This window comes from Grammomys surdaster, unplaced genomic scaffold (genome assembly GCF_004785775.1).
Source record: "Grammomys surdaster isolate TR1022 unplaced genomic scaffold, NIH_TR_1.0 127, whole genome shotgun sequence".
Taxonomy (NCBI): domain Eukaryota; kingdom Metazoa; phylum Chordata; class Mammalia; order Rodentia; family Muridae; genus Grammomys; species Grammomys surdaster.
The window spans coordinates 10,449,477-10,462,191 of NW_021604585.1; the positions used below are offsets into that span (position 1 = coordinate 10,449,477).

General features: G+C 46.5%; 1 protein-coding gene across 2 annotated transcripts in view; it reads left to right on the top strand.

The window, feature by feature from the left end:
• Window positions 1–12,715, top strand: part of Smoc1 (SPARC related modular calcium binding 1) — a 153,622-nt gene that overhangs the window by 102,121 nt on the left and 38,786 nt on the right. For both annotated transcript variants that reach the window (XM_028789650.1, XM_028789646.1), the window contains exons 4-5: window positions 1,278–1,377; window positions 3,485–3,532. In XM_028789650.1, coding sequence (XP_028645483.1) covers window positions 1,278–1,377; window positions 3,485–3,532 — 148 coding nt within the window. The remainder of the gene's footprint in view (window positions 1–1,277; window positions 1,378–3,484; window positions 3,533–12,715) is intronic.

Genomic DNA, 12,715 nt, shown 5'->3' on the forward strand with positions numbered 1-12,715 from the left:
TCGAGATGCGCACTTAATGTGGTATGGCTTTTTAAATTGATGTTGCACTTTAGAGTTGATGGGAGACCAACATTGGAGGAAATGTGAGAACTCATGCCTTTATTCAACCCATCAGTCACCTGCAATGGATGACAGCATTGTACTAGATTCTGGGGACTCTGAAATAGTTTGCAGTCCTTGAAGTTACAATCTGGAGTGGCAAGAGGGATCTGGCAGATGAAGAGCCCAAGCTCACTGGCTTGCCGTGGGAAGGCTTCTAAGTTTGGGTTGGAAGAAGCTGAGACTGGCTTCCAGGGGAACGTGTACCATGAAGGAGGGTTAGGAGAAGGTTGGGAATAGTTGGTCTGATACCGAGCTGTGGATAAATCAAATGGTTGGAGCCAACAAAGTCCGCTCATGGGAAATGAGGCTGTGTTTGGGAACATGAAAGGGTTCATTGTGGCCAAAGTGGAGGGTGCATATGGTTCCTGGGGTGTAAAAATGACACCAGAAGGGTGGGCAGGAACAGATTCTTGGGGACCTTAAGTATCATGGAAATTAGTTTAAATTTTATCTTGAGTCCAAAAGTGCCCCACTGGGAGGGGGGGTGTTACGCAAAAGCATCTGTCTTGATAGTGTTTACTAATTCTGCAAAGAAAACAGATGAGGAGAGGGAAGGTGGGATGGGAGAAGGTGGGTAAGGTGATGGCTATTGGAGGAGAAAGAAGAGCTCTTGAAGATTAAAAGAAAGCCTCACTTTAGTTAGCCATTCCCAGACAACCAGGTCTGATCCTGCAGGCTCGAAGATCACTCAGTGGCACAGCTGGGCTTCTAGTAGAAGACCCTGCACACACAAGGGCACTCTGTCCCTGCCTCAGGTGAGCCATGCTCTCACTAGACAGGCTTGTGTTGCTTATGAGAAAAACTTAGCATTTGTCTGTACTCGTTCAAGAAGGGCCCGGACATTTCCCACAGATACTTGCCAAATTAGTTCTCCGTTTAGACTATTTTATGGTTGGATGGGAGCATATGTCAGCTCTGGTACTGGAGTAAGTATCACAAGGTAATCGCAGTGGACATGTCCCCATAGGACAGCAGATGTTAAGCATTTGGAGTCATAAGAAGCAGGTACACAGGGGTCATGAAGCCAACATGACATTGATGGTGGATTCACCTCATTCTTCTACCTGTGAGAGATGTCCTGGGACAGGTGTGGGAGAGGGAGATTTTCTGACTTACAGATGATTGATGGTGACTGAAGACTTATGATTCTCTTCCTTCTCCACTTCTCTGAACAGGTGCAGTGCCATACGTACACGGGGTACTGCTGGTGTGTCACCCCAGATGGGAAGCCCATCAGTGGCTCTTCTGTGCAGAATAAAACTCCTGTATGTTCAGGTACCGTAGGAAGGTGTGGGAGGAATGAGAAGGGTTGGAGAAAGACTTGTTGGTTGGTTTCTGCATCTGCATCTTACAGACAAACCTTTAAAGGGTTGCTATGGTAAATGAGCCCCTTTCCAGGTCCGAAGGGTTCCACTCTATGCTTGCTCTGTAGTCGGCTAGATGAAGAGTGTCCATTTGTGTCTTATGTGCGCATGTTTTAGTTTGAATTTATGTTTCTGGTCCAGTGCTCTTTTCCTAAGCATTGGCTACAGCTCCTTAGGGCAGACATGCCACATATGTAGGATTTTGCTGTAATTTGCTGCCTGTAGTGGACCTTGAAATGCATTATTGGTATTGATTTTGAAGCCATGAGTATATAACACTAAAGCTTCAGTGATTGATTAATGATGTCTCTATCATGGACACAGAGAAGGAGGGAATTAGGTTCTCTGCAACGTCTTTGTCATCTTTGAATATTGTAATAAAAGACAATGAGAATCATCACTAACAGTGACCTGTATGTCTGGCTGGTCATTTGTAATGTCTGGGAGATTGGAAAGACTCCAAGTCTCAAAAGTTTCTCCTTGACTGTTCTGATGAGTAGGTCCTAGATCTGGAATGAGCCCAAACCCCTTATTATTATGAAGCTCTTCTGATAATTAGACAAGTTTGATGATGACCTATTGGGTTGATCCACAGAGAAGCTTACTTTTTATATTTCCAACTCTGTAGGCATACAGTATTTGCTGATATGTCAGTCTTGCGGGATTGTTTGTGACGGATTCACAAAGCCCCACACTTTATCCTCATTAGTAACTCCCTTAAGGTTGGCCCCCAAACAGCCGGTCTCACCCGTCCACTGTGTGTGTGTATAAATATATATATATATATATATATATATATATATATATATATATATATATGGATTGGATTTTTACTTATTCCCAACATTAAGTGCGAGCAAAGTATGAAATGTTATGCTAAAACCTAGTTCCAAAGACCTTCAGTCTACGTCAGTGTATCCCTGGGATTTACGTTTTTAAAATCAAATTTGTTCTCTTAAAAAAAAAAAAACCTAGCCCTTCGGTTTAAAAAGGAAAGTAAGTGGAAAGGATACTAATGCACGTAAGACTTCATGCTAGGATCAAAATTTACAGGCCAAAAGGGAAGTTTACGTTATTTGTGGTTTACACAGAAACTGGAAACCTTAATTGGGTTAGTGTAAGGAGGGGCAGGACTTGGGCCTCCCTGAAAGTGACCTGGAACCCTCCATTTAAAGCAAACAAATGCATTAGACACAAGCCTCCTGCAGGATAACAGGCCCCTCACACAACTAGCATATGGAGGAGTGTGATATGGGTTAGGAAAATTGGAATTCCCAGTGTTCTCTTATGGGCAGCATCTCCAGAGAGGCCTTTCCACCAAGTGGGTTTTCTCTGCACACATGGGATTGACCTTCAAGGAGAGGGCAGGTGCCACAGAGCCAGGCCTGGATGACCGGTACGTGTGGCATCCCAGAAGAAATGGGGCAAATATTTGGCCAGAACACAGGCTGCCCCCTCCTTGAAGAACAGGCTGTGTCTAGAAAATTGTTTCCATGCCTCAGACTGTTTGGCCCATTCGGTACAATTGGACCAACAATTTTCTACTTAATGCAGATGGAAAATCACCGATTTCCTGCCCTGACCAGCAAGGGATGTCAATCATTGAGTTTTCAGTAAGAGGGGGTTCTTTTCAGTTGGCCCTGGTGACTGGATGTGGGTCAGAGCATGGAGCTGGTGAGATGAGAGTGCGTGCAGAGTTGTGTAAGTGGGGGGCAAGTATCGAAATGTTTGCATTACATGGATGTGGAGTTTTGTAAAAACTGAGTCAAGATTGGTTCCAGGGGAGCTGGTAATCATAGTTCATCTCAAAACAGTGTAGGTTATCAGTGACATTGATGTTAAACAAACCCTACTCAACATGCATGTACACACGAACTTTGTATATAGTATCCCTAGTGTATATACAATACATATATACATGACCATGTGCTCATAACATCGGCCTTTGCCAAGTGTCTGACGAAAACCAACCGCAGTGCCATCTGAATCATGTGCTTCTGTTTCCTCTCTTGCCCAAGGTCCAGTCACCGACAAGCCCTTGAGCCAGGGTAATTCAGGAAGAAAAGGTGAGTGGAGTCCTATGCTTTGTCTAAATGTTTGCTTCGAAAGCCAGCATAAGCAGGGTTCCTAGCAGACAGGAGGAGTCTGGGGTGAAAGCTAAATGTGTCTCACATTTCAGTTTCCTCTCTGAAGCACTAGAGGTAAGGATGGTTTAGATAGTGGCGATGACTGAGCTGTCATTGTTTCTGAGGAAGAAGAGAGAGGGTGTGGGACAGAGTTGGGTAGGGATCACCCTTATGTGAGGCTATGGATCTCTGCTCTCTGGGAAGTTCAGTTGATCAACTACCAACAGAAGAGGAAGAAGATCAAAGGCAGAGCACTCATGTCTACCCTTGGTTCTCTTGTTTGTAAGCTCATTTGAGTGTCTTCCCTTCTCTGCCATTTTCCATGATATATTTCCTGAAGGCCAGAATGACTTCATGTGTATGCAGCCAGTGCAGTTGTCTTGAAATTTTCAACCATGTTGCCTTGACATCAAGAGGATGGTGATGTGTACAGAGGCAGAGGGGACACACATCTGATGAGTGTCTGCTGCCAGGCCATTTTATTCTCGACACATCACACAGCTTGTATGATGCTTTTGACTTGGCTTCCATAGCAAGCTTAAGGGTTTTATTGTTGTTGTTTTGTCTTGTTTTTTTTTGTTTTGTTTTTTGTTTAAACCCAGAACAACACTAATCAGCAAATTACATACTATCATTCAAGAGATAGATAGATAGATAGATAGATAGATAGATAGATACATACATACATACATACATACATACATACATACATACATACATACTGCGGGAGAGTAAAGTTTTACATTTTGAACTTCTTTTTTTTTTTTTTTTTTTTCGAGACAGGGTTTCTCTGTGTAGCCCTGGCTGTCCTGGAACTCACTCTGTAGACCAGGCTGGCCTCTAACTCAGAAATCTGCCTGCCTCTGCTTCCCAAGTGCTGGGATTAAAGACGTACGCCACCACCACCCGGCCATTTTGAACTTCTAATGACAGTTTTTCCTGCTTGCTCTTTTTAACAAAGGGCCCACATTTTTGTTTCAGTCCCATTTTCCCATTTTATGTAGCTAGTATTTGCCTGAGTGCTGTAGTGGACTCTGATATGTGAGCTGGTCCCTGCAGTATGCTGCCCACCCCTTCTGGTTTGAGAGACAGCTTGAGGCCTCACAACTGTCAGCTCCTGGGGCAGCACACACAGTGGCCTGGAAAGAGCTAACTATCCATTTCCTCACACATGCGGGTGCTGCCCAGCTTCCTTCACTCAGACTGACATTGAGGATTCCCACCTCACCTAGGCCTAGGAAAGTGCATGCTCATAAGAGTCCTTGATGTGTGTGTGTGTGTGTGTGTGTGTGTGTGTGTGTGTTTACTGTGAGCAGCACAAAGTTCACACACAGCAACATGGAGACCAGGGCAGCCACTGGCTTCTGCCTCGGCACTGAGAGTCAGAGTTAAGGCTCAGAGAAGCGATTTCTCTGAGACATGATCCTCCAAGAAGCAGAAGGAAGTATCAGCACCGACTAAAACAGTGGGCCCCCAGGTGGCTTCTCTTCCTGAAGAAGGGAGGTGAGAAGAAGCCAGGAGATACCTTTTCAAGTCCTTCCCAGAGCTGGGGATGCAACCAGGAATGCCATGATGGAAGAGTAGGGATGGGAGCAAGGATGTCTCTGTGGAGGTCTGACTTCATCAGGACTGTCCCTGGCAATGTGCCCTCAGGGTTTGGGAATGGGAGCTGCTTTCACTCTGCTTAATGCTGCCTAGCATTGCTTCAGGATCCTCCTTGCCTTTGCTTCTGGCTGTGAGGACCTCACGGCAGAGAAAAACCATAGACAGTCATATAAAACTGTCCACCCATCAAAAGGAATGAGCACATGGCGCTTATGAAGCTTGCCACCCAGAAAGGCTGCCTGAGAGATTTGCATACTTAACTGGATATACCACAGGACTCTCCTAGCTGCTGTGGCCTTGTACCCCATGGGTAACAGTAACAGATGGGCATCCTGGGTCCTACTAAGCCCATTGGAAAAGGGCAGGTGAGCTGCAGATGGCATTTACAGTAGATAGCAGGGAACACCTTTTGTTTCCTCCTTAGACCAGGATCAGCCAGCAGACCTGGAGGAGGGTTCAGGAGCCTGACTCCTCCAGGGTGATGCTAATAATGAAGGTTCCCTTTAGATCAGTGCTTCTCAGACTTCCTAGTGCTGTGACCCTTTAATCCAGTCCCTTGTGTTGTGGTTGTCAGTTGAAAGGTGACTTATTTCGGGCACAGTTCCCACGAAAGAGGTTCTTTATTGAAGGGTGCGTGAGTGAAGAAGTGAGGAAGAGAAAAAAGGAAGAAAAACTGGGTCGGGGTCTCTGTCTTTCATCTGGGCCATGATGTAGCTGCCGGATAACGACGTGCGCCACAGTGCACAGGTGATGCAGGTGAGACACGCGCAGGGAATGTGACCATGGCAACAGATGAAAGTGGGTTCCTGTTGCCTAGGGATGGCATCATCGCTGGATTCGGAGGCTAACTGTAAACCACTTCTGATGTTAACAGTGGGTGACTCTCAACCATAAAATTATTGTCATTGCTACTTCATATCTGTAACTTGCTGCTGTTATGAATTGTATCGTAAATATCTGATATGCAGGATATCTGATATGTGACCCTCCATAGGGGTCTCGACCCAGAGCTTGAGAACCACTGTTCTAGATGGAGCCAATACTGTCAGCTCCTAGGTGGTCTTTGCTTCCTTTGCTCCGATGGCTGGTTTACTTCTTCCTGAGGGGTCCAGTGAAGGCAAAGGACAGGGCAAGTGGTGTGTGGGTGGTGGTGTGTGCTGGGTCTCGCTCTACCCTGAGGAGCTGAACTCTGCACAGGGTTCTCGTTTTTCTTCCACTTGGAGGATCAGTTTAGTTACAGGATCATTGCTTTGTCTGCCATAAGCATATAGAGAAAGCAAGTTTGGGCCACCTGTAGGAAGGGCCACTTGAAGCCACACCTGTCTAGGAAGCTGGAGTTTGAATGGCAACAGGGTGTGAGAGGGCATTCGTAATATCCTGTGTCGACCTGCAGAGGTTCCTCTTTCAGCTGAACTGAAGATGGAATGTGCAGTGCGGGGCAGCAGGTGGGACAACACAAAGGCCCCTTGTCTGAGCTCATGCCCACATGTGGCTTCTCCCACCAGGCCTCTCTCACGAGTTGGGGCTGGCCAGAGCAGTGATGTTGGGCTGCCTCCTGGGAGCCCAAGGGGTATGATTGCAGAGAAGGTAGGGCCACAGGTCTGTGGGTGTGAGGGATGTGGGTGCATGGCAGGGACGGGACCTGGTTCCTGTCTTCCCCAGACTCTCTTGCCTTCTTGAACATGCCTCACTGATGGGGCTGGGAAGGATCAGTTCTCTCTGCCTAGAAGGAATGAAAAGACGCATTGTGCGACTGCTCAGAGTCTGGTTGCCAGCCAGGAATTAGGCCTTGGAAGGAGAGGAGAAAGGCACAGTGCAAGGAGCTGGGGGTGGACAGCCAGAGAGATAGCATGAGAAGGGGGGATGGCCAGGCAGCAGCAGGTCACCAGTGCTTGGCTAGGCTGGGGGGCCTGGGTAGCTGTGGTTTCTGGGTTCACAGGTGTGGGGCCTGAGGGAAGAAGTGGGGGAGGAGGGGACCACTGTTATCTTCCCCAGATGCTTGTGCTCTGGGAGGGGAGGAGGGTCACAACTTCAGACTATTGACTTAATCCCCAGGAATGTCCTCTCTTTGCTCTGCTCTTTGTGCCCCTTGTGTTTAACGGACTTCTTTATGGGCACATGTGTGGTAATTAACACGCGCAGTGTAGGGCCTGGGCCATATGTTTGAGTTTCAAATATCCATTGATCTGGGGCAATCCCATCCTGCTGCCCCCTCCTCTCCTCCTCTGGTCCTGGTCCTTGAAGACAGATGGGGGGTGGGGTGTGCACATGGGGGTGGTGCACACCTGCACCCACATGTGTTTTATTGATACCACGGAGGCATATCTGAAGAAAAGAAGAGGGCCCCAGCAGTCCTCGTAGCTCTCAGGCTCTACTGCTGAAACAGCTGGAGGCTGTAGGAGCTGAGAGATGGACTGATTTGGGGTTTGCACTGATGTAGTCCAAAGGGAAGTGGCTGGGGAGCAGGCTGTGCTTCCAGACTACTGACTGGGAGCAGCTTGTGTTGAGGCGGGGCGGTGAGCTTTCCTGACTCGGTTTCTTTTGTGGCTGGAATGTAGATCTCTAGGTGAGCTTGCAGGATATCGCACCAGTAGGGGGTGGGGCGCTGCCTCTCTGTGTGCCATCCTCTCCCCGCCTCGTGAGGTACCGGGATAACTCTCAACCTGCCTGAGTAAAGAACGGTGGATGGAAGGATCCAGAGAGCATGCGCAGAGTGGTTTTTAGTGTCCCTCTTGAAAGCTCAGGGTCACAGAGTCCTGCGACTGATGCGTCGACAAACAGCCAGCAAAAGGCAAGGGTCATCAGAGGAAGCTTTCCAAAATTTTCTCATTTTCCTATAAGAGGTCCGAGAGTTTGTTGTTTAAAGCAAGTGAAAAAGAAACAAAACCACAGATATAGTCTGCCTAAGGTTTCCTTCAGGAACTCCTGTATTTGTCAAGCCAGTCTCAGAATAGGGCAGAGCCCAACTCACCTTTAATGGGTAGAGAGTTCTTTTTAATCCTTTACTGGCGTCTCGACAGTGTGCTTGAGTGCTTGAGTAAGGAGTGAGTCACATTTATTTCCCCAAGGTCCCTGTCTGTGTCTCTATTTTTAGAGATTCTGTGGAGTCTGGTCTGCAGAAGGATGCCAGTCTGGGACCTGTGCCCCTCAGGAGGTGGATCAGAATGTACTGATGGGTGGCTTAGGCCAGGGGTGACAGGCAGCAGTATTCCGGGTGGAAGAGACGCACTCTGCAGCCTCCAACCTTGACCTCACAGTTGAGAGCCAGGGCAATGAGCAGACCTGAAGGAGATGCGCTCCAGTGCCCTAAGCCTGGCTGAGATGCACCAGGGTGACTGTCCAGGGATAGCCTACACAAGAGCATCATCCCTGAGCCTATGATTTAACCTCTGCTGCATTTGAGTGGAGATTATAGGATTTACACATCTGGGAGGGCTTCTTAATCAAATGAGTGTTTGAGTCCCTGGTGATATCAGTAACCCAGTGTTCTGGGTTTGCTTCCTTTGTTGGGTAAATGTTTATTCCGAAGCTCACAAGGCTACTGTTTGTCATAGCTTCTGAGGCTGTAGCCTGGAGTGAACATGGTGGGAACCCCAGCCTCGTTTTGCAAGGCTCACCCCCATCGGGGCCATTAGTTCCTCAGCCTTTTGTGATGGAGGTAATCCTTAAATGGATGTGAGTCTTTCAGGAACCAACAGTTTCTGGATTATCTTGTCCCTTCTGTGTGGAAGAGGTGGGTGGTCTTTCCAAACAGTTCTGGCTCGTAGCTGCTTTTATCCGAGCTTCTGAGGAATACTGAGCTTCTGGTAGGGGCTGCCTGGAATGAGTATGGACTTTTGGCAAATTCTCAAAATTGGGGTGATTATTCCTAGAACCTTTGGAGTGCAGGTGAGAGAACTCAGGGCTTACAGGCCGGTGGGAACAGGCTTGCTGGCTCAGTGTTCCTGAGTTAAGCTCAAAGTGGAGAACACCAACTTAGAGACAGCCCCAATGAAGCTATGTGCCTGGATGTGTCTCAGGGCCATTTCTGATTCCTCAGCTCCAGGTCTGAGGGCCACACTGCACCTGCACGGAGGTGGATGATGACCTGTTATTCCCAGGTCTCACTGCCCTGATTCTGTACCTGCAGGTAGATAGAAATGAGATTTAGGATTGTTTATTGTCAGATTTCTGTGCAAAGGCAACACATCAGAGTAGCTAAAACACTTCTTACAACAGGAAAAGGTGGGGGAAGTAATTTTTTATCTGTTTTAAGACATAAAGCTCTGACAATTAAGAGAGTGATATGTTGGAGGAAGGACAGATAAATCCAAGCCAATAGAGAAGAGAGAACCCAGAAACACCCTCAACAGAAGTCTGAGAGAGAGAGACAAAGGTGTAGGAAGGGCATCCCCCCACCCTCAACCCCTAGTCAAGGGTTCTGTAGTAACTGGCATCCACAGGCCAAACATAGAAGAAAAACAGGGGCTGGAGAGATGGTCCAGTAGTTACGAGTGCTTGCTGCTCTTCCAGAGGACCTGAGTTCAGGTCCCAGCATTCACGTCAGGCATCTCCTAATACCCACAGTTCCAGTTCCAACTCCAACAGATCAGACACTGCCTTCTGGCCTCTGTGGACACCTGTCTGACACAGACACATTCACTTATGCCTAATTAAAAATAACATAAAATTAAAAAAACAGAAAAATAAGTAGAAAATTCTTAAAACCTCAACTTCAATGTCATATTTTATGAAAAAATAACGCATAATGGATCATAGTCCCCACTGTAGAATGTAAAGCTGTTACAACTTTTAAAAGAGTCCTTGTGAACATTTTTACCACTCAAGACATGAGGGAATATTTATAAAACATCTGCCGGACATAGGACTTGCATCTAGAACATACAAACAACTCCATAGACTCAACAGTTACAAAAACTTTAAATTAACAAGTGGGCAGGCTATATACATAGACACTTCACCAAAGCCGATCTACAGAGGGCAAAGAGCTCATGGGAGATGTTTGACGTTGTAGGAAATGCAAATGAAGACCATGGTGAGCTGTCACCATTAGGGGGTTAAAAATAGTCTCCATACTAAATGTTGGTGAGGTGGCAGAGAAGCCGCATCCCTCTTCACTGCTGGGGAGGATTTAAACAGCACAGCCAAGATGAGATACGCTTTGGAAATCCCCCCCTTCCTTCACTTCCTCTCACATCTCCCTAGCTCTCCCCCTCCCCCCTCCCTCTCTTTTCCTTTATTCCTCTGACAGTCTGTGTCATTCAGGATCTTAAACTCATGACTCTATGGCTTTGGCCTTCTAAGTGCTGGCATCAGAGGCATGAGCCACCATGCCTGACTGAAAGTGTCTGTTTAAAAAAGAAATCAAAGCATATATGTGACTCGAATTTATTAATTATATTCCAGAATGTTATTTTAAGAAAATGAAGACAGCCACACAAATCACCCATAAGTAATATATAGCAGTTTTATCTATAATGTCAAATTAGGGACAACCCAAATGTCCTTCAGCAATTGAAATGAGCCGTGTCACACCTATACCACAGATGAGACTCTGTAGTGTATGTTGGAACTTGGAAAGGTCTCAAGGGCATTGTGCAAAGTACACACACACACACACACACACACACACACACACACACACACGGCCTATTCTAAAAGATTAGATACTACACAATCCCATCTTAGAAATGGCAAGATTATAGAGATTGAGAGCAAGCAAAGAGTCACCGGGTGAGAATAGGGTGAACGAGAGGGAAAGTGTGACCATAGAGAGGAAACCCATGGGAGCCTCTGGAGATGGGGGAGTTCTGTATGACAGTGATGTGACATGAATCTGTACATGGGCAAAATGATTCAGAGCTGCACACACATAAATAGCTGTGTGTGTGTGTGTGTGTGTGTGTGTGTGTGTGAAACTGCTGGGGTCTGGGTAAGATGGATGGTGCCCATATCAGCTTCTTGATTTTGTTCTATCCTTTTGAACATATATAATTATAGTCATTTGTCAGTATCCATGGGGGTGGGTGGGTTGGAGATTCTAGACCTCCCCTATGTATTCCAGGCTGGCTTTGAACTCCTGATCTTCCTGCCTCTCCCTCCCAAGTACTAGGATTATGGGTGTACACACACAGAGTTGGATTATGCCTTGCTCAGGATCAAACTCAGGGCCTGTGACACAAGGCCAACACTCGACCAGTACTGTCTCTCGCCCATGGTTAAGCCCGCTGTATAAAATGGAATGTGACATTGTACTGGTGTAAACTTAAGCACATCTTTTTACAATAAGGCATTTTTAAGAAATTAGTTGAGTTCTGTGTGAATCCAGTCTTTAACAGATTCATGTGCTACAGGTGCCTCTTGCTCAATCTTCCTCTCCCTCCTCCTCTCCCTTCTCTTTTTCTCTTTAACTTCTCTTCCTTTTTGTCTATCCCTCATCTGCATTCCTAGCTAGCCTCAGGTTGTTGCTCTTATTCAGAGGATGAGGGGAAAGTGCTTACAAAAGCCAGCTTTGTGCTTGTTCTTACATTGAAGAGGAAATGTGCAGGTGGGTAGAATTGGCTTAGGAGTGAGCTTCGGGTGTTTCGACTGGTCAGTACAGGGACAGCTTTCAGCCCGCTTAAGAGCTTCCTTAACCAGGATCCATGCCTCTCAGGAGACGCTGGGGTTAGCAAGCATTCCATCCTCCTGGAGTGACGCAGGATAGCTTCAACATGATGCTCAAAGAAATCACCCGGACTTCCACCTTGAGTCACACAAATCAGGTGCCTTCCAAAGCAAGAACTTTGTAGTTCTCTCTGGCATCAGTTTAATCCCATAAAAGATGGAAAGTGGTGTCATCAAAGAATATAAGGGAGGGTCGCAGTGATTGATGTGGTTTGAGGTGAATTCAAGAATCTGAGGGAACTTGGGCCTGTTGAGGAACCTTCTAAATCTCAGGTTGGTTATTATTTATTTATTGGTTATTTATTTATTTATTTATTATTTATTTATTTTCTTATTGCTCACACTCCACCTCTGAAAACCCCAAGAGATGCTATTAATACAGATTCCTCCTGTCGCCCCTTTGACACACTTGCTTTTGAAGGACCTGGAAGAGAAAGCTCTTTGTATGTGGTCAGAATAAACTCATTGTACACCCAGACAATTAACTCCTCAATGGATTTGCCAGCCCCTTCAAAGGGCCAGCCTGCTTCCCTGGATCTCTTGGGCTCTATTCAGTCCCTTAAGCACACCAATGTTTTGGGGGGTTTTGTTTTGTTTTGTTTGTTATTCTGAAAAGTCTTTCCTTGAGAATAGTCAGAGCGGATCAACATTGTCTTCAGGCCAGCATTTATCTCCCCTCGCCAGCGAATGTCAATCAGAAATCAAAAAGCCAAACAGAGGAGGCTTTGAACAGTGTCGTCGGGGGTCGAAGTGACTTCCAGCTGTCTGTGCGTGGGCCAGGCCTTCTCTATGCTGACACACACACACACACACACACACACACACACACACACACACACACACACACACACA